We start from the raw sequence: 27,435 nt of genomic DNA on the forward strand, positions 1-27,435 counted from the left end.
GGTCCCCGGGGATGGCCCAGGTGTGGGGCGCGGCCTGGGCAGCGGGCGCGGAGCCTGCGCTTGGCGGTGACGTGGGCTGGCGGCGGGCCCCGCGGGAGCCCCTGTGCGCAGGCTCGGCGGCCGGGCTGGCGTTCAGCGGGCCCAGGCCTAGACCCAGGCCCAGGCCCAGGCTTGAGGGAGCCGGGCGGCGGCGTTCCGAGGGGCGGGGGCAGGGCAGGGGCGGGGCGGGGGTGGGGGCGGGGAGGGGGCCCGGGACGTTCCATCGGCTGCTCTAGGGGAGGTTGAGGGTGAGGGTGAGTGTGTGCGTGCGTGTGCGCGTGCGCGCGGGGTCGTGCCGCGCGTGTGCCCGGGAGGATGGCAGCGTCCGGCGCGGAAAAAAGCAATAAGAAGAAAACCGAGAAGAAGCTCGCGGCCCGGGAGGAGGCCAAGCTGCTGGCGAGCTTCATGGGCGTCATGAATAACATGCGGAAGCAGGTACCGCCCCCGGGGGGAGGGGGAGGGGCGTGGGAGGGAGGAGGGGGCCCCGCGGCCCTGCCTGCGGCGCCCGCCCCTTAACTCTCTCGGCGCTGCGCCCCCTTCTTCTCCTGCCTTGGGCACCCCGAGGCGTTCGGCGTGGCCGCCCCGCTTTAGGGAGAAAAGGGACCTTGACTTGCCCAAGGTCACCCCGGGATCGGGAGGCCCGACTGGAATTCGAACCCAGGCCTTTCGACTCCAGTCTAGCTCTCCTTGTCAAACACTTTTCCGGTGGTTAAAAGAGGCCCTCAGGGTGGAGACTGCAGGGAAACCGACTCGGCCCTGGGGTGGCTTACCTTCTCCTGGGGGAGGGGAGAGGGAGCACCTGGCCTGGAGCTGCTGCCCGGGGGGCTGGCCTGGGATTCGTGCTCTTCCCCTCCCCACACATCCCAAAGGGGCGGGGGAGTCATGGGGAGACCTGAATGTGAATCCTCCCTCCACCTCTCCCTAGTTGGGTGTTCCTGGACCAGTCACTTCAGGGCTACGTTGTTTCCTCCTTCAGTGGCCCCTGAGGCCCCGTTGTCCAGCTGTGGGTCCGGCCACCCGGTACACCCTCAGCCCGGGAGGGGGGAATGTGAATGGGGGCTAAAGACCAACCCTTCTGTTTCTGTTTATCCAGAAAGGAAACGCGCCTCCCGGAGACAGGCTTGTTTCCCAGGTAGCCTTTGTACCATCTTTTCTCCCTGGGACGGTGGAGAAAGGAAATAAGTTCTGGTGATGCGCATGACTTACAGCACTACATACGCTGTCGGGCTTGGCCCTGGCATTCAAGGCCTTTCCTCTAACTGCCCCGCTGTCCCGACAGAGACCTCAAGCAGCTTTCCAGGACGGATGCTGCCCCCAGCCACACTGGACTGTCACAGGCCTGGAAGGGACGCTCCTTCCCGCTCTCTCTTTCCCAAATCTGGCTGTTCTGACCTTTCTCCTCAAGGACCACCTCCTCCCAGAAGCCCTCCCAGAAATCAGTCAGCTTCCCCAGCTCCCTCAGCATGTGGCCTGTACCAGCCATTCCCTAGGAAGGTTTAGAAGTATGTAGGCTCAGCCCAGTGGGGAGAGCAGCTCCGTGAGTCTGTGGTCTTTGCTGCCCAGCACAGAGGGTTTAGAGGAGGAAGAGGAGGAAGGTTCCTGGCCCTGCCCAGGCCCCTCTGTGGGGCCTTTGGTTGGCCGGTTGGCCCCATGGGCCTTGCTGATGTCTTCTGCTTAGACTCCTTCCAGCCCTGCTCAGGCAAGGGCACCTACGAGGGGGAAGGGCTTCCTGGGTGGGGGTGGGGGGTGGCATCCCTCCTGTGCTCTATGGTTGAAGGGCCTTCATGGGAGTGACTCGATTTGCTTGGTTGGATCCCAAGAACAATGGGGAGAAGCGGCCTGGGCCTCCGGGCCTCCTGGGAGGTTCCTGGGGGAGGGGCTGGACGCCAGCTCTCCATCCCTTGGCCTTCCAGGTGGCCCCACGGAGTAGGGTGGAGGGTCTGGATGCCGACTTGGCTTCCTCTCTGGTGCTCTGTGTGGCCTGCCCCGGGGTGGGGGTGGGGGGCCATATCTCATGTGACTAACAAGGCAGCCGTCATGCCCTCCTGCTTTATGCCAGGTACAAGGAAGACAGTTCCTGCCCCCAAGGAGGAAAGTGGGGGGAGATGGGGGACTGGCCCTCAGCAGCCCTAGAAAGCAGGGAAGTGCCTTGGGGCTCCCAGCAGAGTTGGGGGCTGGCAGGGCAGGGTCCCAGTGAGAATCTTGACAGTCCTGACCCGCGGAAGATGCCAGTGCCATAGGCCCTGGGCACGGGCACAGAACCTTGCTGGGGCACAGCTAACTCCAGCTTGGCCATCGCTTTGGAATTTGAATAGAATTCACAATTCTTACCCGATGGCAACGCCAGGCACAGGAAGGAACAAAATCCCCCAGAACCCTCCAGCCCCAGGTTTGCAGCTGAATAAAGGACAGACGCTGGACCACAACCTTGTTTGTTCTTCCTTCTCTCTTGGGCCGAGGCTGCTTTCTAGAACGTCTGCGGGGGCTCTCTGTGACGATCAGAGCCGGCCCTTTGCAGGGCAGCCCCAGAGCTGCCTGGGTGCCCATGTTGCCCTGCCCTTGCTCGCAGAGGGGATGCCAGTGTTTCACCGTTACACGCAAACCAATCCAGAACTTTGGGTACAGTTTGGCCGGCTTCTTGGCAGCCTCTTGGGGGTCCCAGAGCGCTTGGTAGATTACAGGGGGGGGGGGGCATTTCCGAATTGTATCTGGAGGTTTTCGGACTTCTTGGAGAGGAGGCTGAGAGCAGGCGGCGAGCTCCCGGTTAGGGCAGAGGAGAGAAGGACCCCTTGGTGGCTTTCCCTCGTTCTTGTTGCTTGGGCTTTATTTTGGAGAATAAAGAAATAGAAACACTGTCGTTTCAAGATGGCGGGTCCTTCTGTCGGCCCGGCCCACCATGGCCCGCTCCGGATCTCTGGAGGGGTCTCCGTTGTGCTTCGAGAGGAACCCTGGCATCTGCTTCACTGCTGTCAGACCCTGTGTGGCCTTGAGCCTTTGCCTCCTTCTCTGAAATAAACCTCCGCCCCCCCCCCCCCCCCAGCCCTCCGTCCACTCTGGGAGCTTCTTCGAGGTCTGGAGCCCTGGGCAGGCTTCCCCCAATCATTTAAGCGATCGAAGGAAGGGGATGCTGCCTTTCCATCTGAGATCAGAGAACATAAAGGTGGATCCCCGAGAAGGCCTGGGGCGCCCGGGGGGAGAACAGATGAATACACAGAACCATTCCAGGCTGGGGATGAGCACAGGAGCCCAAAGGGACAGAAGCAGGAAGGGAGGGCAGGGAGCAGGCCTCGAGCGAGCGGTGCTGGGTGCCAGGTGCGGGCCGGTGCTTTCCAGAGGCTCTCCCTGGGCAGGCCCCTGGATCTTGGTTCTGCGCAGGTTGTGCCGCAGGTGCTGGCAGAGTCCGGGGTGGACAGGGCCCAGGGCGCCACCAAACACCCCCCCCCACCCCCACCCCCACCCCGCACACTCTGCTTTATCTATAGCAATGACCTCACGTATGTTAGAGAGTTTGGTCCTCTATTCCTCCACGTTCAGGTCCGTTTTCTTCTCTGGTGGCGCTCGGTGGCTGTCCTCCAGGCAGGGAAGGTCGCCCTGATGCTCCCTTCCTCCTGCCGCCTCCTGTAGGTCAAGAATACCTGCCTGGACACAAAGTGCCCGGGGTGGGAGGGGGGATTATTTCCTGTTTTCTCATAAGTGACAAAAGTTTGATTTCTTGGACTGTTCAGGGAAGAAATGGGCACCCCCTTGATTGACTGGAAAGCCCAGTGGTTTGAGGGTCATGGAGCGGGCGTCATGCTCAGAGCCCCTGCCTGGTGCCGCCCGCTAGCAGGGTAACCTCGAGGTCAAGAGAGCCCGACTGGCATCTTGGTCGGTTTCCTTAGCTATAAACAGGGGATTCAGACCAGGGAAATGCCAAGGTCTGAGGGATTTTGTGGGTGTTTAATGGGTCCTCTTGGCCAAGCCCCTTGTTTCTTGGGTGACTCAGCCAGCCTTGACCTCAGGAAGGCCTTGCAGAACTGGCTTAGGGCTGTTTGTGGCTTCAGAGTTCAAAGTGGCTGCTGAAAGTGAAGCTAACAAGGCTTCCAACCCTCCGGGGCCCTCGCCTGGAGGCCCAGCCAGTGGCTGTTCTTGAAGGCTGCGTTTCCAAGCCTGGGCTTGGCCTGAGTTAGCAGGAGGGCTCGGGGGCCATCCGTGGGGCTTGGGCCCTTGTTGGCAATGGAGGCCAGAGAGGCTAGAATACAGCCCCGGTGAGGGCCTGCGTGGCTTCAAGACAAAGATGCCCACCTGCCACTCTCTTCAGGCGGCCCTTGTTGTCTTCCTGTTCAGGCAGCCAGAAGCTGAGGGAAATTTCCCATCTAAAAACAGCCCCTACCTTCCATCCTAGAATAATACTGTGTATCGGTTCCAAGGCAGCGGAGCAGTAAGGGCTAGGCAGTGAGGGGTAAGTGACTTGCCCAGGGTCACACAGCTGGGAAGTTTCTGAGGCCAGATTTTGACCCAGAATATCTAGGCCTGGCTCTCTCTCCACCCAGCTACTTTGCTGCCCCCACCCCGTCCCCCCTCCCAAGTTGTCAGAGTGGAGAGATGGAGGAATGTTGTGAAGCTGAAACCAGCCACAGAGACCTGAATTCAGAAACGAATTTCTCCGTGATTGATGGCTGTGGAGAAAGTCCCGTTAGCTCTTCCCAGAGGGAGGGGTTGGCGCATGATCTTTTATTGATATTCTTTATTTTTAAGCATCCTCGTCAATGTTCAGCTCCTCCTCCCTAGAAGAGGACCACAAAGGCCTTTAAACAGAACAAACCGGCACATCGATCCCAAGCCAGAGTGGCCTCGCCGGCATGTCCAGGCCGCCCGCCCTGCCCCGGGAGTCAGGAGGCATCCTTGACCATTTAGCTGCCACAGCTCAGCAATGGCAAAGCACAGGCTTCGTGCTGCTTCCCCCTCTGTTGGGATCTCGTCTAAACCGTTCTCCAGGGTTGTGGTGGCACCCAAGGGGCTCCCGGGGCAGGCAGGGCACCCACAGGTGCCAGCAATGGCTGGTCCTGGCAGGCGGAGGCTGCCGTTCTGTCTAAACCCCCGAATCCCATCAGTGCTGCCGAGTGTGCAGACTGTGGTCAGCAGCAGGGATACAAAGTTGATTCCTTTGTGGCAGCAACTGACGAGACATTGACATTGACTCCCTTCCGGGGGCTGCGGAGATACTAAGTTACCCTCTGCTGGCCGGCCTGCTGCCTCCCTCTTATTTCCTGTGCTTCTACCTCCAGTGTCTCCTCTGACACTCTTGCATTTATTCCTGTCCCCTCTGGGGACTTCTCTTGGTCACATTCAAAATCTGCGGGATAAACCGATTTCCTCAGACTTCCATGATCATCTGACCCTAACCGATCTCTCTGTCTGTCTGTCTGTCTGTCTGTCTCCCTTCCCCCCCACCTTCTCCTCTTACTTCCCAGCTCTTTCCTTATTTTCTCTCCTTTGGGGAATATTTTAAATGGTGATTATTTCTGTTTTTTGCATAGCACCTTCATTTTCAAATTTATTTTTGCTTTTCCCCTAATCATCTTTTGCACCCAAGATGGAGAAAGAGGGAAGAAAACATTTTTTTAAGTGTTTGCTATGTGCCGGGCCCTGTTAAGTGATTCACAAATATCTCATTTGATCCCCACAACAACTCTATAAATGAGTTATTGTTATTATCTTCATTTTACAGTTGAGGAAACTGAGGCATGCAGAAATTAAGGGACTTGTCCAAAGTCACACATCTAGTGTGTATCAAGGGCTGGGTTTAAACTCAGGTCTTCCTCTTGCCAAGCCCACTGCCCACTATGCCACCTAACTGCCTTTTATTGATTTGTATACATTGTTCTCCTAATCTGCTCACTTGATTCTCCACTGCTTCCTATAAGTCCTCCCAGGTTTCTGTAAAATCATCTCCTCCATCCTTTTTTATAGCACAGTAGCATTATTCTGTCACATTCGTAGACCATAACTCGTCCAGCCCTTCCCCAATTGATGCCAGCCCCCCGCCCTTCCCCCCTCCAGTTTCCGAATCTCTGCCACTAAACAATGAGCTGCTATAAATAGTTTTATACCTGCAGGCCCCTTGCCTCCTTTTTACTATCTTCTTGGGATATAGAAGTAATACCAATAATTGGGGGTCATAGGCTGTGCACAGTTTTATAACTTTTGAGGCATGTTCCATGTTGCTTTCCCAAATGGCAAAACCCATTCGCAGCTCCACCAGCTGTTCATTAATCTACCTGTTTTCCCACAGCCTCTCCAGCATTTGTCATTTTCCTTTTTTTTTGGCCAGGCACCACCCAGTCTTCCGTTCTTGAAACTAAGAGACAAACCTACCCAGTGACAGCTCTGGAATCTTTGGCTCCTCTCCTCTCTCTACCCCTTATTCTCACCTTAGACGGGGTCCTTATTTATTACCTTCCACCTTCTGGGAATGTGCAGTTTGTCTCCTAACTCATCTCCCTGCCAGCAGTTTGACAGCCCCCCACCCCAGTCTCATGGATTTAGAGCCAGGTCCAGAGTTGGGAAGTCCTCGGTTAAAATCTGGCTTCAGATACTTCCTAGCTGTTTGTTTGACCCTGGATAAGTCACTTAACTCTCATTGCCTGGCCTTGGAATCAAAATAGGGTATTAATTCTAAGACAGAAAGTGTGTTTTTTTTTAAATAAAAAATGTAAAGAAATATAGAGCATTTAGTAAATGCCTCTTGTGTGTAAGACACTATGCTTTGGATTGGGGCAATAAAGCCAAAAGACTGGCTTTGCTCTCTGGGAGCCCCTGTTCTGCTGAGGGAACCCAAACCTCTCCCTGAGACCCCTGCCACATCCAGACCTTTGTATACAAACCAGGTCAGTCAGTCAGCAACAAGCACTAGGGATAGAAAGATAGGAGTGAAATCAACCTTCAGGGGCTTATAGTTGAGTGAGGGAAAGGCCACACCAGAAATGGAACATGCCCCATAGGCAGGTGGATGGGAGGCACTAGCAGTTGGGGATGAGGCAAGAATCAGAGGTTGAGGAAGAGTATTCAGTCTGCTTTGATCTGCATCTGACTCCCACAGCTCTGTCTCTGAAGATGGACAGCATTCTTTGTCCTAAGTTTACTTTTAGTAGCAAAGTCTATCACGTTGGATCAGCCCACAGTATTGCAGTTTCTGTGTACAATGTTCTTCTGGTTCTGCTTATTTCACTCTGCATCAGTTCATGGGAGCCTTTCCAGCTCTTTCTGATATCCTCCTTTTCATCATTCCTCACAACACAATAGCGAGGGAATCACTGTCCCATAGCACAATTCCAGTTGTCACATACCAACTGGGATGGGAGCAAGGGCATGTGTAGGGTCCTTGGCTTTAGCAAATAGAATGGCTTCATCATCAGAGCCTGGAGTGGCCATGATAGAGAATGATGGCCCAAGCAGAGCTTCGATAGGAAAAGGAGAGAACCGGCAGCTCTTGGTATTCGTCTCAGGTTTTTCATTGAAGCTTGAGCTGATGTCTTCAGCTAAGAGGTTGAGGAAGAGAGTGGAATGGAAAGGTCTGTCTTTCTGCTTCTCTGTGTACTCCCAACACTTTTAGCACAATGCCTGGCACATAGTAGACTTAATAAATTCTTGTTGGCTACTGAGAGAAGATAAGGTTTCAAAGAAGGTTTGCTGTGGTGGGGAAGGGGGAGCAAAGGTAATTCATCTGGAAGGAGGCATAGGAATGCCTTGTTGCTCTATTAAGATTAACATCCATTCCTAATAGTCTCGGTTGGCTGTTGTTCATGCATTTCAGTCATGTCTGACTCTTTGTGACCCCTTTCGGGGTTTTCTTGGCCAAGATACTGGAGTGGTTTGCCCTTTCCTTCTTCAGCTCTTTTTACACATGAGGAAACCGAGGCAAACAGGGTGAAATGACTTGCCAAGGATTACAAGTAGTAAGTGTCTGAAGCTGGATTTGAACTCAGGAGTTTTCTGGACTCCAGATTCCATAGTCTTCATTGCCTGACTGCCCCAAGGAGCACAATATTGTTATACCTCGGCTTTTTCCATTCATCATCTTGTGATCAGGAGTGAAGGAGCTGGATAGCAGGAGAAATCCAGGATTGGGATTTAGTAAGATACGATCAGTGATGTGACAAGAGAACAAGGAAGTCAGAGTTCGTGGACATGGAAAGGGAGGACTTGCATTTAGTACCAAGATCGAGGGTAAAGCCTTTCCTGTGTGGAGCTCAGCTAGCATGGAGGCAATGGGGCATGGGAGTGCCGTAGGCTGGGGAACTGGGCATCTAGAGCATTGGAGAGAATGTCCATCCATCTAGGTGTTGAGTTCCCAGGAATGAGGGCAGATGTGAAGAGGGAGATGGCGAGCTTTCTCCAGGGTAGCTAAGGAGAAGGCTGAGAAGAGGGCCCAACTGTCTGGTCCTGTCTCAGGATCTGTGTGTCCCTGAGTGCCTCACCACGTCACTTCTTTGCTAAAAGGCCTTCCATCATCTGTATGCGTGTGTGCTCCAGCTCTTTGGCAATGTCACCCTGCTGAGAATCCCTGTTATGTCTCTTGGGGGGATACATGTCTGTGTCCCTTCAGTCTCTCTCTTCTGTAATGACTGTACACATGCTCAGGCATCTTCTAGTCCTAAAAACCCAAACTCCCAAACACTAACAAACCCTTCTTTGTCTCTGCCTTTCCTTCAGTCATCTCACAGTTTTCCTCACCTTTGATTCTTAACTGGGGGGGGGGGGGGGAGGGCAGGGGATCACAATGGCTACTCCTCTGTCCTCAGTAGGTCCCTCCTTTTCAGAGATTCTTTAAAATACATTTTTATTGCTATATTTTCACCCCCAGATGACCCATTAAACACCTACAAAATCCCTTGGACCTTGGCATTGACCTGGAATATTTTTTTTCCTTTAATAATTTTTATTTTTTAGAAAAGTTAACATGGTTACATGATTCATGCTCTTACTTTCCCCTTCACCCCCTGACTTCCCCTCCCCCCCCCCCCATAGCCAATGCGCATTTCCACTGGTTTTAACGTGTGTCATTGGTGGAGACCTATTTCCATATTATTGATAGTTGCATTGGTGTGGTAGTTTCGAGTCTACATCCCCAATCATGTCCGCCTCAACCCATGCATTCAAGCAGTTGCTTTTCTTCTGTGTTTCCGCTCCTGCAGTTCTTCCTCTGAATGTGGGTAGCGTTCTTTACCATAAATCCCTCATAACCGTCCTGTGTCATTGCATTGCTGCTGGTACAGAAGTCCTTTACGTTCGATTTTACCACAGTGTATCAGTCTCTGTGTACAATGTTCTTCTGCTTCTGCTCCTTTCACTCTGTATCCATTCCTGGAGGTCTTTCCAGTTCACATGGAATTCCTCCAGTTTATTATTCCTTTGAGCACAATAGTATTCCATCACTAGCATATACCACAGTTTGTTAAGCCATTCCCCAATTGAAGGACATACCCCCTTTTTCCAGTTTTTTGCCACCACAAAGAGCGCAGCTATAAATATTTTTGTACAAGTCTGTTTATCTATGATCTCTTTGGGGTACAACCCCAATAATGGTATAGCTGGATCAAAGGGCAGGCATTCTTTTATAGCCCTTTGAGCATAGTTCCAAATTGCCATACCCGGAATATTTTTTAAGCAAAGCTTGTTCTTGGTAACTTTACAACATTCATTTAAGTTTCTTTCCATCTATATTGCTGGAACTATTTTATCTATTTTCTTGATGGCATCAGTTTGTGGATCTCTGTCCAGGCTTCTTCTCTGGCTTTACCACATTTATTCTGTTACAGCACAGTAACATTCCATTCCGTGGACCACACTGTGTTTAGCCATTCCCCAGATGAGGGGCATCTGACTTTTTCTAGTTCTTTGCTCTCACAAAAAGTGCTGCTATGAATACTTTGGTACACATGGGGATTTTCTTTTTGTCAATGGCCTCCTTGGAGCATAAGCCTAAGAACGGAACCCCCAGGTGAAAGGCTGTAGGCATTTTAGTTCCTTTATTTGCATAATTCCAAAATGGTTGTGCCGAGTTGCAGTACTACCAACGATGCACAGTTAGTGTGCCTTTCTTACCACAACTCTTCCAACATTGACCATTCCCTTCTTGGCAGCTTGGTCATTTTGCAAGGTCTGAGGTGAGAGCTCAGTGTCATTATGATTTGCATTTCCCTTATCTCTGGTGATTTGGAGCATACTTTGATTTGGTAGAGAAGACAAGTTACATACAAGTTTTATATAGATATCACTAAGCACCTCGAGAGGTCCCCAAAGAAAGCACTCTCTTCAGGCTTAGGGGGTCCAGGAAATCTTCCCGGAGGCAATGGCTTCTCATTGGACTTCACAGACGAAAGATGTTTCAGGGATTGAAATTGGGAAGAGGAGGAAGCCCCTAGGATGGGGATGATGAAGACATTATGCTTAGGCAGGTAGCTAGCTGGGCAGGGGGCACCTGCTCATAGCCTAAACCTCTCGGCAGTACAGGCTTCTTTTTTCAGGCTCTTTAGACTCAAAGGTCCTTCCTTACCACATTGATGACCTCCTGCTCTCAAGTACAGGAAGCCACATGGTGGCACTTTTGTTGTTATTCCTTGGAAGCAACTCAGTGTGGGGGAAAGGTGGGATCTTGAGTTGGGTTCCCAATTTGAGTCCTAGTTCTACTTGCCACCTGGGTGATGCTGGAAAGCTTTCTTAACCTCTCCAGGCTTCTGTTTTCTCATCTTGAAAAGGAGAGGGCCAGACCCGATGATCTCAGAGGACCCTTTCAGCTCAAGAGTCTGTGACTTTGTAATAATAAAGTGTTAGAGATGGCAGCCGGGTGGCTTTGGAGGAGAAGAAAAATCTTAGGCCTAAGGGATGCCTGCAGTCATGATCAGCCAATGGAAGGGGATGGAATGGTCCTGGTTCAAGGGTAGGGAGTGTCATGTGGGCAAGGCATGAAGTATGAGGGGTGTGTCTGTGTGTCTGTGTGTGTACTTGGGTTGGGGGAGAATAAAGAAAGGAGGAGAGCTGGACTTGAGAACAGCTGGGCAGCATCCAGTCATGCAAATCAAATCCGTTGTCTCTTCTAAGCAAGTGTTGTGCTGGGTTCTGTGAGGTATATAAAGAAGCATAAGGGGGACAGCTAGGTGACTCATTGGATAGAGAGCCAGGCCTAGAGACAGGAGGTCCTGGGTTCAAATCCGGCCTCAGACACTTCCTAGCTGTGTGACCCTGGACAAGTCACTTTACCCCCATTGTCTAGGCCTTACCATTCTGCTGCCTTGGAGCCAATTCTTCAAATTGATTCCAAGACAGAAGGTAAAGGTTTAAAAAAAGAAGAAGAAGAAGAAGCAGCTTACAATTTTAACCCTTAAGAAGCCTACAGTCTTGTTTTGTAGGTGACTTAGGCACTAACTCTCAAACAGTATGAAATGAGTAGTAATGGTGGGAGCAAGGGCAGGCCTAGGTTGTGGAGGTGACCTTTGAGCCGTACCCAAGACATAAGCCTTGGATGAAATCAAAATCAGGAGGGATCAGCGTCACCTTCACAAATGTAAGATGGTGGAGGCCCGGAGAGAGCCCTGGCCTTTTCGTGGACTGCAAGCTCAAGACGAGGCAGCATTGTGAGTGGCGGCTGAAAAGGGGAAGGAAGGAAGGGAGGGAGGGACACAAATAGGCAAGTGAGCCAGCCCCTCCTGCCAATGAGCTCTCATCCGAATGGGAGAGACAACCAATGGGAAGTCTTTGTGGTCCTTAGCGTGTGGCAGAAAAGCAGATCTTAATGTCTTTTCTTTAATGCCGTTTTCATGGATAAGATCCTCAGTCTCTGGTGTTGACCCATTTTTGAAGGGGGAGCTTCCCTCCCTGAGTCTTTAGTAACTATGGCCCTCGGGGGAGCAGCTGTGAGGCTACATCTTCATAGAGGCTGCTTCCCAGGCTCAGGGTCCCCATCACGGGCTGAGGGGACATGGTGGCTAAGGTGGGGGCGGGGGCAAGGGTAGTGTGGCTGATTTGACCCACAGCCTGAATTACGAGGGTTGTGGCTTCCAAGAACAAGCTGTTGGTACTCCCAGCCTCTGCCCTGATCTCTGGGAGCCCCAATGGAAGAGGGCACTGATAACCTGAAGAGGGTCCAGAGGACAGGATGGAAAAAGGCCTTGAGTCCATCAGATAGGAGGACTGGTGGAAGGAACTGGACTTGTCCTGAAGAAGCGAAGGCTCAGGGAGGACGTAATAGCCGTCTTTGAGTATTTGAAGGAGTTTCTTATAAGAGAAGAATTGGCCTTGTTCTGTTTTACCGCAGTGGGCAGAAGCAGGAGCCTTGTGGGAGAAGGTGCAGAGGGGGGTCCAGCTTCAGGTCAGGAAACTTCCTAACAATGAGAGGTTTCCTCCCAGAGAACAATGGCATTCCTCAAGAGGTTAGGGGTTCCCCCTCTTTGGAGCTCTCCAAGAAGAGGCTGGACAACCCCTTGTTGGGTATGTTCTCAAGGGAATTCCTTTGGTTGACTGGTTGGAGCTGATTGGTCAGGCCACTGATGTCCCCTCCAATTGTCACATTCCGAGAGTTTGTGAAATGGGCAAAAAAAGGGCATTCAGAGGAGATGAATGACTTGAGATGTGCAGAGAGGAGGTGTCAAGGTGTGTTTGGTAGGAGAGGGAGCACCCACCTAGTCAGAATGAAGCGTTTGCGGTTGAACCCAAAAGTGGCTGAGGAAGAATTTGGGGCTCGGGTTTCGTAGGAGCGTGGTACCATCGATGGTTTGTGAAAGAGGTGGTGGCCATCTTGGAGAGAGTAGTCTGCCTTGGTGGACAGGCCAGTTGAAATAGTCTGGATATCAGATGACGATATAGACCAAAGATAGGGTGAATGTGCAAAGATGTGAGAACCCCGAAGAAAGAATCAGCCAGGACTTGGTAAATGACTGATTTGGGGGAAGGAGGATGTTTGCACCTCAGATCCGACGGGATGATATCTGGAGATTACCCCTGGGATGGGGATTTCGCTTTTAAAGTTCATTGTTAAAGAAAATTGTAAATATGTCCTTTGTCTCATGAGTTCAATTCAATTCAATAATAAGGATTTATTAAGCTTCGATTGTGTGCCAGACAACCGTACTATATATACACTGGCAATAGAAAGACCAAAACGAAAGTCCCAGCCTTCAGGGAGCTTACCTTCAGGGGAGAAATTTAAATTTTATTTTATTTTATTTTTAAAAATTTTTTTCCATGCTTACATGATTCTTGTTGTCTTCCTCCCCTCTTCCCTCCCCACTCCCAGAGTTGACAAGCAATTCCACAGGGTTAATATACATATATTATCCCTTAAACCCTATTTCCATATTATTCATTAAAAAATTTTTTTAACCCTTACTTTCTGTCTTAGAATCAATACCGTGTGTTGGTTCCAAGGCAGGAGAGTGGTAAGGGCTAGGCAGTGGGGGTTAAGTGACTTGTCCAGGGTCACACAGCTAGGAAATGTTTGAAACCAGATTCCAGGACCTCCCATCTCTAGGCCTGCTCTCCATCCACTGAGCCACCCAGCAGCACCCCCCATATTATTCATTTTCGTAAAAGAGCAATCTTAAAACCAAAACCCCAGATCCTATACCCATATAAATAAGTGATAAATCATTTGGTTTGGGGTTTTTTTCTACATTTCTGCTCCCACAGTTCTTTCTCTAGCTGTGGAGAGCATCTTTCTCATAAGTCCCTCAAAGTTGTCCTGGATCATTGCATTGCTATTAGTAGCAAAGTCAATCGCATTTCATCGTCCCCCAGTTCTCCTGGTTCTGCTCATTTCATTCCACATCACTTCCTGGAGGTCTTTCCAGTTCACATAGAAATCCTCCAGTTCATCATTCCTTACAGCACAATAGTAGTCCATCACCAACAGACACCACAATTTGTCCAGCCAGTCCCCAATGGAGAGACACCCCCTCATTTTCTAGACACTGCCCAGCTGTGTGACCCTGGGCATGTCACATAACCCCCATTGCCTAGCCCTTACCACTCTTCTGCTTTGGAACCAATACATGGTATTGATTCCAAGACAGAATGAAAAAAAAAAATGAATACTATAGAATGGGAGCTGAGCCTTGAAGAGATTAAGGGGGGATCCTACCTAAATGAAATGAGTGAGGAGGGAATATATTCTACTTGTGGAAGAAAGCCTGTGCAAAGGCTGGGAGAGAGGAGATTAAAGTTTTGTAAAGGAAACAGCAAGTAACCCAATTCGTCTGACAGACAGAACACAGGAGGGGGAATGTTCTATTACCAGTCTGGATCGATAGATTAGGGTCCAAGTGTGAGTATTTCTAAATGTCACAAACATTCGTATTTTATCCTAGAGGCAATAGTGAGCCATTGAACCTTCTTGGACAGGGAGGCAACGTGATGAATAGGAACCCATCCCTGGTCCTCTTTTCCCAAGAGAACGTAGTTATTTATCTATGTCATCCTGATCACGAAGCATGGTATAAACTTCTGTTTACATGCTTTGCACAGCCAGATGCTCTGAGTCTTCTTCAGAATGAGTCTGTCCCAATTGCAGAAGACCTATAAGGGGCTTCTCCAGACAGAAAGGTGCGGGGCTCCGGGCGGAGAAAGAGACAGACATTTGTGGCCCTGGCCAATACGGGAATCGGCCTTGCTCCGTGCTGCTATTTGGGACAAGTGTTACATTCCTCTTTTCCCTTTCATTTGCAGGGGACGGGGATAGTAGAACAGAGAGGAAGCTAGTGATAGGAGAGCCAGAAAGGGAAAAAGTCATTAAAGCATTGTTTTTAAACACCCCGAAGATCCCAGCAGAAAGAATCCCAGATAAGCAGGATTTTGCATCCTCGAATTAAATTTGTTATCTAATGAACAGCTTCCTGTACAGTTATTTTCTCTTCTGTTCTGGGTCTGGAAATACTTGTCTTAGTTGGTATTTAAGTTCAGAATAAATCATTTTAAAAATTAAAGTGTCAACATCATCTTTCTCTTTAAATAGAAAACTCTGTGTGATGTGATTCTTATGGTCCAGGAGAGAAAAATCCCAGCTCACCGGGTTGTTCTTGCTGCAGCCAGTCATTTTTTTAACTTAATGTTTACAAGTAAGTATCTGAAGTAAAAAGTATACCATTTTCCTGACCCCTTTTTTATAAAGGGCACGAGGAAATAAAGGTGATGATTATGGAGACACTCAGGGGATGGAGTCTTGGCCTTGGTGGTGATTCATCACGGAATCCATAGCTGTCGTGGCGGTAGGCCCGCTACCTTTATTGTTATTAAGAAAGCTTGCAAGTGGAGCCAGTCCTACCCTTGGACTCAGAGCCCCTGCTGGGGGCTCTCCCGAGATTGTGCTTTTGAGGTCTAGCGGAGAAGGGAAAATCAGAGCTCTGCCACTCTGACCCGAGCCCTGCCTTAAACAGAGAATGAAATTTGTAGAAGTTCAAACCATTCCAAACGCGTGCGTCCTGTCGCAATTCAAGAGGGTGGTGCTAAAAGTTAGTTTTAGGACTAAGACGAGCCAGATGAAGCCGCTTTAGAGGTGCTCTTGACTCTCTCTTAAAGGTTCTGGGAAGTCATGTTGCACACCTGGCAGCCAGGTCTTCAGTCAAAAGCTTTTTTACCCACCTCGGACGCCCGTGTGATCAAATACTAAAAGGCCTTTGCAAGCCTTAAAACAGGAGAGAGACGCTAGTATCACCATCCCTCTTGTTACTGTTGTGGCTGCCGTCTTTGGGGGGCTCGAGTAGGTTGCATTTTTCCCACATGAAGGGCCCAGGTCTTGGGAGATGGGGGGATCACTGGGCACGGGTCAGCCTCAAGCTGCTTGTCCCTTCTCTTTTTAGCCAACATGCTGGAATCAAAGTCTTTTGAAGTCGAGCTCAAAGATGCTGAGCCAGACATCATTGAGCAGCTGGTGGAGTTTGCTTACACTGCCCGGTAGGTGAAGAAACAAAAGTGTTCCCATTGCACGACGACCAGACGGCCTAGACCCCGGATTGTGACTGAGCTCCTAAATAGATCTCTTTGCAAAATGTTTCAGGGGACAAGCACTAAAAGGACCTGCCATCCAGGTCTGGGCAGGCAGGTACAGGGGCCCAAAGAGGGGAGGACAGAATGACTTTTTGCTCCAGAAAAACTGACCTGAGCTTGGGGTCAAGGCAGCAACAGGAGGACAGAGAGAATGCTTTGGCACCTCCAGTGTTGATGGGTCCCCAATAAAGCGACACTCAGTGTTCACAAATTCAAATGTTGGATTGAATTGAAGACTCCCCGGGGAAGACCCTTAAATGGTGCAAGTGGCTCACAGAAAACCAGTGTTAACTTTGGGTATTGTGTCTGCAGGATCTCTGTGAACAGTAATAATGTTCAGTCTCTGTTGGATGCTGCCAACCAGTATCAGATTGAGCCTGTGAAGAAGATGTGTGTGGATTTTTTAAAAGAACAGGTTGATGCTTCCAACTGTCTTGGTAAGGAAATGGGACCCTCTTAGAAGTCAGAACCTTTTGTTAAAGTCATTATCTGGGACAAGATGGATGCCACCATGAATGACAGGGCCGGAATGTTCCCACATGCAGTGAGCCCGGGGCAAAAATCAATTGGCCCCACCCTATAAATACCCCCAAGGAACAACAGTTGGGAAGCTCAGATTTGAGTAGGCTTCTCTTGGAGCAAGAACTGGGACAGAGGGAGGTGAAGGGTGGAAAGAGAAGTCCTGAAACCTGACTGAGAGAGACCTAGTGATCAATCGACACCATTGATAGTAGAACTGAGAGAGTATAGAAATCATCTATCAGCGTCAACATCAATAGCCTTCCTTCATCTCAGGCTTGGCTGTGTCCAGGTCAGGTCAGAGTTAGCGAGAGGGTGAAGACCTCCAGTTTCTACCAGCCTAGCAATCTCTAGACTTGATTAACAATTAGTTTAGTAGCCAACTAATAGCAATAGGGTTCCCAGATCCTCAGACCTATTACCTTGTTGTCTTTTCCCCATTAATAAGTTCAATAGAGTGATTTACCAACAAGTACCTTTCCTGAGTGGTTATTCTACCAAAGCCCTTGGGAAAGGGAGAATCAATACGCAGTTAGATAACAACGTTTCCAATAGCCAATCAATAGCCTTATCAACAACTAATCCAACCTCAGGTTGGGACCTAGTGAGGTTAACCATTTATCTAACCTCTCAGTGGTCCCTAACCTGGGCAACTGCCAGAAGGAAACAACTGACAGGCTTAATCAATCAAGCCTGTCAGGGAGGAGAGGCATAGAACACTTCCTTACCTATAGTGAGAGGAGTGTGTGTCTCCTCCCTCACCCTCTATAGCCAGTTTAGGCCTTGGACACCTGATCCCTCCTCCATTCATACTATCTCTGAGATCTACATACCATCCATTATCCAGGATCTAAAGGAGATATATAAAGATATTATTAGGCCTTTTTTTTCCTTTTTAACCCTTTTCAGGACAGTTTTAATTTGGCTTTTGTCCCCTAGTTGTTATTTTTACGTGATGAAGTGGAAAGAATGAATTTATAGGTAGATAGAGGACCTGGATTCAAAAAATCTACAACTTGCCCATTGTAGACTCTGGGACAAAACATTCCATATCTCTGGGCCTTCCTCAGTTTCTTCATCTATAAAGTAAGAGGTTTGGACTGGGTGGCTTCCAAGTTCCCTTTTTACTCTAATCAGTGATTCCCAAAGTGGGTGCCACCGCCCCCGGTGGGTGCTGCAGCAATCCAGGGGGGCAGTGATGGCCACAGGTGCATTTGGGGGCGGTGAATAACTGTAAGGGGGCAGTGATAGTATGTGACAGGGGGCGCTAAGGAATATTTTTTCTGGAAAGGGGGCAGGAGGCCAAAAAAGTTTGGGAACCACAGCTCTAAACCTTGACTCTAGGACATGTTTTTAATGAGCTGTATAAAACTCAAGACATCCTGTGAGCATGCAGAGCATCAAATCATTCACTTCACTGCTGAGCTCTCGTCACGAAATCACCATTTCTGTCAACCTGTCTGTAACAGGTTTTCCCTGGGCTTTCTAATGCAGGGGGCATGGCACAGGATTCTGTGTTTTGCAGATCCTCATGTATCCTTTTGTAACGGGCAGTGCCAGACTGATAGTGGGAGGAAGAAAACCGTGAGGGGAGGGATAGTGGAATCGTCGCGGTTCACATTCCTCCAGCCCCTGTTATCTCTTTGTGCCCTCACTACAACCTGGAAGGCATAAAGGCCAGCCAGTGTTCGATCTCTGTTTGCAAGATAGAGAAGAGGCGCTGTCCTGAGGGCGAGCAGTTCTGCCTTCTGATGCCACCTCTGTGGGTAATGAATGAGCTCTACGACCCGGAATGTTCGCTTCTCCTGGCCTTCATTTCCTCATCCAAAAGATCAAGGAAGCTCCTTTCCGTTTAGCAAGCATTTATTAAGTGGCTACTCTATGCAAGATGCCGGAGATACAAAAACTAAACTGAAACCATTTGTATTGTTGGGGAGCTTCTTTTCTAATGAGAGGAGCCCAAGTAAAGAAATACGAAGGAAAATATCTGTGGAAAAGAAAAAATATTCATAATCTCTGATGTCATCTCCATGCGTATGCAGGTTCAGTGTCCTCCACCCTCGTATGTGGGTGATCAGCACTCCTTCCTCTCTCGTCTCATCGACTGGCTATACAGCATATTCTCAGTGTACCAAATGATACAAGAAAGATGAATAAGTATTTACAAAGTATTGTCTGTGAGGTGAGAAAGGTCCCAGCCAATCAGTGTCAGCCGTCATGGCTAACTTCGGACTTTTCCAGTCTGGAAACACAGTCCCACCTTTTAGGTCTCCCAAGTTACCAGTGAAAGTTTCTTCCCAAGTATTTTCTTCATTTTCTCTCCAAGATGAAAGTTAGTAGTTCTCTCAGGATCTGAACCTTGCTCTGTCTCTCTCCGGCCAAGACAGTCCCCGCAAGAAACAAAAAAGCTAACCATAAAGAATGACAGGATTCGGTTGCCTCCCAAAGATACAGAAATTCTCAGCATGTAATGCTAGTGAAAGCTGGTGTTACTGTCATGTAAAGTAATTCCAAAATGGAGAGAGAGCGAATAGTTGTGAGTACTGGCCAAGAAAGACCTTGTGGAAGAGGCCGTGGCGGATCTGGGCTTTTGAGGGCGCAGGGATTATCCCCGAGAATGAGGAGAACGTGGGAGCAGTATGAACCAAGGCCGGGAGGAGCAGCTGAATGGGAAGGACTCGAAATGGTAGCCTGAGAAGTCTGAGATTCATGATGATTTTCTTCTCATACAAATAGTCGGAAAAATCCTATGAGCTAAATTCATTTCAAGAGACCATGGCCCAGGGACCTTTGTAGTGCGCTCCTGAGATATTAGTGGAAGGTTAGAAGGCCACCACGCTGCATGTAAATTGGGTTGAGAAGTGGATATTATGTCGTTTTCTGTTTTCAGTAGGTAGCACGGGGTTACGAGGATGGCATGGATACATTAAATCCAGTTTATTTCAACTAAAGGCCTCTCCGTTAGAATGGGAGCTCCTTGAGGGCAGGGACTGTTTTGGCGTTTTCTTGATATCTTCAAGACTTAGCACAGTATCTAGAACATGGCATGTTCTTGTTGGCAGATTAATTAATGCTCTTTTATTTGAAAGTAATCTTTAAAAATAGAGTTTTTCCCTTTCTTGAATCTTTTCTTAGAAATATTAACAAATAACAAAGGGAGCCAAAGGGAGCCGTATGTTCTCGGCCCATCTCTGCATATATGTCACTTGTAGGATTAAACCTAGGATTTATTATGCATCTAATTAGATCTAAGTTGTTTTTTAGCATGAGCTTAAAACATCTTAAAGGAATTTGCCCCCCTTTTGTTTGGAAAAATTGAATTTTCCTTAAGCGACCGTCTTTCTGCGTTTCTGAACGTAGTTCACTGGTTATTCTTTTCTTTTTTACTTTTCCTGCTGATGGGTAGGTATAAGTGTTCTAGCTGAGTGCCTTGACTGCCCTGAACTGAAGGCCACAGCGGATGACTTCATTCATCAGCATTTCACTGAAGTTTACAAAACGGACGAATTCCTACAACTTGACGTTAAACGTGTAACTCACCTCCTGAACCAGGACACGCTGACTGTGAGAGCAGAGGATCAGGTGAGCCCGACCTCATTGGCGGGGAGGAGGGAGGAGGGAGGAGGGAGGGTCCTGGGCAATGACTTGACCACCAAATCCCCCACCAAAACATGTGTCAGATTTTGAAATATGAATAAGTTGAGCATCTGGAAAAGAAGAGATTGGGGAGAGTGGTGCGGGGTCGCAGTGGTCACACGTGAAAGGTGGTCCAAAGGCATGGAGGTGGGGAACAAATAGATGGGGAAGCACCTAAGATTGACTGGAAGAAGGCCTGATCACGGAGACCATCCGGTACAGACTCATAAAAGAATGTGTTCTTTTTCCCAGAGCCATTTGTCTGCATGCTTGATAGAGTAATGAACTTAGAGTCAGTAAAACTTGAGTTCAAATCTTGCCTCAGACCTTTAACGACCTGCGTGTGGGCCTGACTTCACCATTTTCATCTTCAGTTGACTCTTCTGTAAAACTGGGAGAATAATAGCACCCGAGGCCAGGCTTGTTGTGAGGATCAAAAGAGAGAACCTACGTCCAGTGCTTTGTCCACCTCGAGACGCTCTGCAGAGACTCAGATTAGACCCAGAAACTTTAAGGCTTACCAAGCACTTTCCTCGTAGCCACCCGAGGTGAAAGCGTGGCTAGTGTTCTTTCCACGGGCGCCGAGAGAGGGAAGGCCTTTTCGAGGGTTCCAGGGCTGCTCCTCGCCTGGGCTTCTGGGCAGGAGCCCTCTTCTCTGCCTTCCTTCCCATTTCTATGGGAGAGGCTCAGCGAGGATTGGGGGGGGTGCTCTGTGATGGGGAGGTTTTCCATCGTGCGGTGGTCATTGCCTTCTACTGTTCTCACGTGCTGACCAGCAGATGAAGGCCCCCCCCCCCCCCCCTTTGATTAAAGCATCCAATCTACACCTTCTCCGGGAGCTCCCGGCTTTCTGTCATAGATTTGTTCTGAAAGGGCTGGGTGCCCATCGAGCTTTGGGGGATGCACCGAGAGAGCTCTGTGTAAAGCAACTGCACTGAAGACTTAAAAGGCATCCATAATATAAATGGATGCCTTCAAATCTGGCCTCAGATACTGACGTGTGACCCTGAACAAGTCACTTCACCCTGTTGGCCTCCGTTTCCTTACCTATAAAATGCGCTGGAGGAGGACAGGGCAAACCATTCCAGTATCTTTGCCAAGAAAATCCCCAAAGGAGTCACAAAGCATCAGCTACCACTGAAAAATGACTGAGTAACAATCCACATGGATCGTAGAGTTTTTGCCTGTTGGATTTGGCTTAGGGCAGAGCGCCGGGTTCTCGTTTTTCGGTTACACTGTGTGACTGTGATCCATTCCGAGATGATCTTCAGTTTGGAGATCAACGTGGGATGTTATCTTCTAGGCTTACAGAGACCTTGAGAGAACCTCCTCCCAGAGAGCACGTGTAGAAGTAGAGGTTGTCGTGGCCATCCTAGTCTGCCACTTATTTCACACTTTTAAGACCTACAAAACACTTGATGTACGTTTCCGTTTGATCCTTACGCTTTCCTGGAGGGAAGAGACTCCAGGGCTTATCGTCCCCATTTTACAGATGAGGAAACCAAACTCCAGACAGGCTCAGTGTTGTTGGTGGCAGGATTGCCACCGATTGGCCTAAATCTATTCACCTTTTAGAAACCCAACTTCCAGGGGGGATCCTGCTATAGAATAGCACAGGAAATGGGCTTCTGCTGGATGTACCCCAATGATTTCATGGTTCGATGATGTAAGTCTTTTTCTTTCAGGATTTTTAAACTTTACCTTCTATCTTAGAATGGATACTAAGACAGAAGAGAGGTAAGGGGGTTAAGTGACTTGGCCAGGGTCACACAGCTAAGAATGTCTGAGGTCAGATTTGAACCCAGCACCTCGAGCCACCCAGCTACCCCAAATTTACTTTTTTTTTTTTTAACCCTTGTACTTTTTGGTGTATTGTCTCATAGGTGGAAGATTGGTAAGGGTGGGCAATGGGGGTCAAGTGACTTGCCCAGGGTCACACAGCCGGGAAGTGGCTGAGGCCGGATTTGAACCTAGGACCTCCCGTCTCTAGGCTGACTCTCACTCCACTGAGCTACCCAGCTGCCCCTACCCCAAATTTACTTTTATTTATTTTTTTATTTTATTTTAAACCCTTAACTTCTGTGTATTGGCTCCTAGTTAGAAGAGTGGTAAGGTTGGGCAATGGGGGTCAAGGGACTTGCCCAGGGTCACACAGCTGGGAAGTGTCTGAGGCCAGATTTGAACCCAGGACCTCCCGTCTCTAGGCCTGACTCTCAATCCACTGAGCTACCCAGCTGCCCCCACCTTACCCAAATTTACTTTTAATGATAGCTCTAGTATCTTATCAACATCTTACAAGTGTGCTGGAAACTCTTGTGTGTAAAGTTGTCTAAAATAGAGAGATGTCAGCTGTGTGCTTGGAGGCTCTCTCTAATTCCGGAACCTCGCCGGCGTGCCAGTTGGGGTCCAGAAAAAGCAGCCAGGAAATAGCGCTGCCACAGCTGAACGCCGACTGTGCTTCATCCTTGCTCTTTTGGGTTTTAGGTATATGATGCTGCAGTCAGGTGGCTGAAATACGATGAACCTAACCGGCAGTCGTTCATGGTTGACATTCTTGCTAAAGTCAGATTTCCTCTCATATCAAAGAATTTCTTAAGTAAAACAGTACAAGCTGAACCACTCATTCAGGATAATCCCGAGTGCCTTAAAATGGTGATAAGTAAGTAAGTTGCCTTCATATCCATCTCTAAACTAAGTTGTTTAACCAAATTGTTCTTCTCCGTTCATTCAACAAATATGTATTAAAGGTCAACCCAATGCTGGCCCACAAGGAGTTTACGGTCTAATGGAGGGAAGTGGCTTGTATATGTACGTAACAAGTACAAATCACAGTGGAATGGGAAAGTGCTTGGTGAGGTCCAAGGACAGGAAGATTGCACTGGGCTGGGGGGAGCAGGAGGCGCATCGCTGGGGGAAGTCGAATCTGAGGAAGATCTTGAAGGATGGATAAAAAAATTAGATCAGCTGTTCGGGAAGGCTGTCACCGATAAAGGGGAGCCTGTGATCAAAGGCCTGGAGATTGGGAAAGTACAGGTGGAAAATGGCCCAACCGGACTGGAAGGTAGATTGTGTGTAGAGAATTAGTAAAAGGTAAGGCCAGGAGACTTTTGAGGGCCTTGACCCCAGATTAAGCAAATGAGACTTCCTTCTTTCATAGTAGCCACCACTGAAGGTCTTTGTACAATGGAATGTTCTGATCAGAGGTACATTTTAGGCATATCTGTTATGGCTGTAAAAGTCTCCAATTGCCAAATAAAACAACTGAGGCGCAGAGCTCCAAGCCAAAGACTCTTTATTAAAGGGTCTCGTTCCCCTCTAACAAATAGGATCCCAGACCTTCCTCGAAGTCTGAGAACCCCTCCCTTCTCCAAAGTACAGCTTTTAGAATTGGAAAGATCTCCATGAACTGATGGGGAGTGAAATAAGCAGAACCAGGAGAATATTCTACCCAGAAACTGAAATATTGCGGGTGATCAAACATCATAGACTTTGCTACTAATAACAATGCAATGACCCAGGACAACTCTGAGGGACTTATGAGAAAAAAATGATGTCCTCAGCTAGAGAAAGAACTGTGGGAGTAGAAATGCAGAAGAAAACATGTGATTTCTCACTTGTTTATATGGGTATAGGATTGAGGGTTTGGGTTTTAAAAGATGACTCTATTACAAAAATGAATAATATGGAACTAGCTTCTGAGTGATAATCCATGTAGAACCCAGTGGAATTGCTTGTCAGCTCTGGGAGGAGGGGAGAGAAGAGGGGAGAGAGACAACAAGAATCATGTAACCATGGGAAAAAATTTAAAAATAAAAAATAAAACAACAAAGTATAGCTTTTATACCCTTCATTGACTAGCCTGTCCTTATATACCTGGTCAATCCAAGTATCAGTGCTTTGTCTCATTAGTACATTCCAAACTCTTGGTATGCCCCTTGGTCATGTTGCTACCAACCAGCCCATCTATACTCCATCCTCAAGATATCCACCAGGCACCCTAGTAATGGGCCCTAAACTGATGTGGTTGGGTATTAAGACAAGCCTCTTGTCTGGGTCTGCCCAGCATGGCTCATGAGGAGAAATACAGAGGATACAGCATACAGAGCAGAGGGGCTCTCAATAAAATCTTGGGTCTTTCCACTGAAGCTTGTGACCCCTGGGTGTAGGTCCCCTTCAAGCTATGCTGACAAGTTAAAAGATTAACATGAGAGGAAAAATTCTTATTGAAGGAAAGAACCTGCTCAACTATAATTACTTGCTTTTGATTTGTCCCTATTAATATCAAATAATCCCTCTCCCTATGGAATCACATTAAACTAGATAATACTGATGAGAGCTAACCATAGGGATACAATTAGTTATTTAAGCTGGGCAGGGGTCTACTAAAATAGGGTAGGGGGTCACCTGATTTCTTATACTGTCTGGTACAGAGTGGATAGGACAAACAGAAGGATGAAAAGACAATAGGCGGGGAGAACATTTAAGGGGCAATGGGAGTCTGAGCCAGGCTGTGAGCAGTGTGAGTGGAGAGAAGGAAATAAAGAAAAGGAAGAAGGAGAGACTCCTCTGAGACTTTGATTCTCAGCCCAGAGTATGGGACATGGAGTTGCCCAGCTAAAGAAATCGGGAGGACAAGCTGAGCCATCTCCATTCTGGACATGCTGTGTTTGAAGAGCAAAGCCCTTGCCTGATGCTAATCTGGAGCCGGAGTTGGGGAATCATTTGCAGGAGGATGGTAGTGGGAGGGGGAGAAAGAGATGAAAGGTAATAAATGGACCTATGGGCAGGACTGCATTTAGGGAGGGAAGTGAAATGAAGAAGAAAGAAGATAAAGAAGATGTGATAGAATGGAAAGAAATCAGAGTGACAACATATCATAGACACCAAGGCAAATGTAATAATTAAAAATGGGTTTGAGAAATATAAGGATTAAAAAAAAAATTATTGTGGTCACCATTTATAAAAAATAATTAACTTCTTAAGTAAAAATGACTGTTAGCAGCTTTTATTTACAGCAAGGTAAGAGATATGAAATGAGAAATATAGGAAAGAAGTAGAAAAAAATCACCTAGCTAAAAATACCCTAAGTCCTAATCCTAGTGCCTCCAGACCATGAATGGGAATCCAAAAGTGAGTCTCACCAGAATCCAAATTCCTAATCAGGAAACTGAAATCTGAAGAACCAAGAGATGCTGAAAAACCGCTGAGAGAACCTTCAGCATACATGAGACCAAAACCGCCAAGAGTCATCACCAGAGCTCATGCTGAAGAGAGTGTCCCACCGAAGCGCCAAAAGAGACAGAGACAGAGACAGAGGCAGAGATAGTCAGAGTCCTTGTGGAAGAGCCAAGGAAGGAATAACTTCTCCTCAGTCTTGCCCTTTATAGCCCTTTTTTCCACTTCACTTCCTGACTCTCTCCCACTTCCTGGGAACCAATCACAGCCTCCCAATTTGCCTAGCACTGCACAAGGGCCAGTGCTTGTGGCCTTTGGGGGTGTGAACTTTTTTTTTCTAGTAAGTGACTTGTGAACTCTCTTACTTAGTGACTTACTAAGTGTTAAGTAGGGGTACTTTTGGTTCTTGATTGATTAACTCAAAATAGACAAAGGGAATAAAAAAAATCCTTTCACAATAGAGTATCAAGCTTCCAAAGGATATGGCCAACAATTTCTGGTATTAGTGAGAAACTAAGGAGAATGAGAAAACTCCATTGGATAGGCTGACTTGGAGGTCTCTTTAGGACATTTCAGAGTTGTTAAAGGTGTGCATGGAATTCAGAAGGTGGTATGGAAAGGAGAGCTTAGTCATCTCATGGTCTCTACTCTGGGGGCACTGTGGATGAAAAGAGAGTATACCCAGGCCCTTTTAGAATAAAGGAGGCATTAGTATTTTAACAGTCAGAGGGAAAGGAGAGGGAGAGATTAAAGGCACAAAAAAAGGGGACAGCTGATGAAGTGAGAAGGGAACAGTAAAACTGGTAAAAGATGGCATCCCCTCTAGGCCTGGAAAAAGTAGACAACTGGAGATGCAGAGATGAATAAGTCAAAACTCACAGAGGAACTCTCTTATCCGCGAATAAAGTGGGAGCTTTTTGCAGAGATTGAGATTGAGAACATGGGGTGGAGCTAGGGAAGTGAGAAGGGTGAGAGAAGTTTTGGCTCACAATTCACCTGAACATAAATTAGACTGAAGATGTTTAAAGGAGACTTTGTTGCTCCAGGGTTATAGTGTCCTCAAGTGGCAGTCTACCTCCTGGGAGCAGGAGAAGAGAAAGAAAGCTAGGCTAGAAAGATGCCCTGGATGCCAGCCCAGAGGAACAAATCAAGGTGAGCCTCTAGCCAGAAGTACCAGACTAAAGGGCCAGAAACTCAAGCCCTTATAGCCTGTTTTTTCCCATTTGAAGAAGAAAAAGTCCTACTGGTGGCAATAATACAGGCTCATTTCTGGCTCCTGGACTTTGAAAAGTACATTAGAATGTGGAATGAAGTTAAAAAATTGCTATGGAATTACGCTCTTCATTACTGTAGCTCTGTGTCCCCACTCTGGAGCTTGTTTCTTTGCAGGATCCCACAGAGAACTCACCTCCAGTTCATGCATAGCAAGGTTTTATGGTGAAATCAGCTTCCATTGCATGACTGATACTTTTTGGTAAAAATCCATGGCTCTTCCTGCTTTCTTGCTCAGCCTGCAAATAGCAGGGATACTAAAAGCTAATTTTTGTTAATAGGTCAAAAATCTAATTCATGAAGCTGACTTCAAGGAGAGCTCTTTGATGTTTTTTTGAATGTGAAAAGATTTTACCTAAATTTGCTCTCAAAATTTATTAGTCTCTCTCTTTGGGAATGAAGAGCATTTTTCATCATGACTTCTTTGGATTTTCCTTGTATCATTATATCGATCAGAGTATCTAAGTCTTTCATAGTTGATCATAATTATAATATTGTTGTTATTGTGTACAATGGTTCTGCTCACTTCACTCTGTATCACTTCATATAGGTCTTTCCAGATTTTTCTGAAACCTTCACGCTTTTCATTTCTTATAGCACAATAGCATGCCATCACAATTATATACCATAACTTGTTCAGTTGTTCTCTAGTTGGTGGGCATCTCCTCAATTTCTAATTCTTTTCCACTGCAAAAATAGCTGCTATAAATATTTTTGTACAAAGAGGTATTTTTTTCATTAATCTCTTTGAGATCTAGAAGGAGTAGTGGCATTGGG

At 47.9% G+C, this 27,435-nt stretch overlaps 1 protein-coding gene across 3 annotated transcripts in view; it reads left to right on the forward strand.

Moving 5' to 3' along the window:
• The first annotated feature begins 259 nt into the window (after window positions 1–259).
• The window catches only part of KLHL7 (kelch like family member 7), a 48,165-nt gene continuing 20,989 nt past the window's right edge, over window positions 260–27,435 (forward strand). For 2 of the 3 annotated variants that reach the window (XM_044677333.1, XM_044677334.1), the window contains exons 1-6: window positions 260–474; window positions 15,026–15,128; window positions 15,870–15,963; window positions 16,369–16,493; window positions 19,982–20,157; window positions 22,696–22,870. In XM_044677333.1, the coding sequence (XP_044533268.1) occupies window positions 355–474; window positions 15,026–15,128; window positions 15,870–15,963; window positions 16,369–16,493; window positions 19,982–20,157; window positions 22,696–22,870 (793 nt within the window). In that variant the 5' untranslated portion in view covers window positions 260–354. Of the gene's footprint in view, window positions 475–3,183; window positions 3,313–10,345; window positions 10,349–15,025; window positions 15,129–15,869; window positions 15,964–16,368; window positions 16,494–19,981; window positions 20,158–22,695; window positions 22,871–27,435 lie in introns of all 3 variants that reach the window. The other variant, XM_044677332.1, reaches the window with a different exon arrangement.

This window comes from Gracilinanus agilis, chromosome 5, assembly GCF_016433145.1.
Source record: "Gracilinanus agilis isolate LMUSP501 chromosome 5, AgileGrace, whole genome shotgun sequence".
Lineage (NCBI taxonomy): Eukaryota > Metazoa > Chordata > Mammalia > Didelphimorphia > Didelphidae > Gracilinanus > Gracilinanus agilis.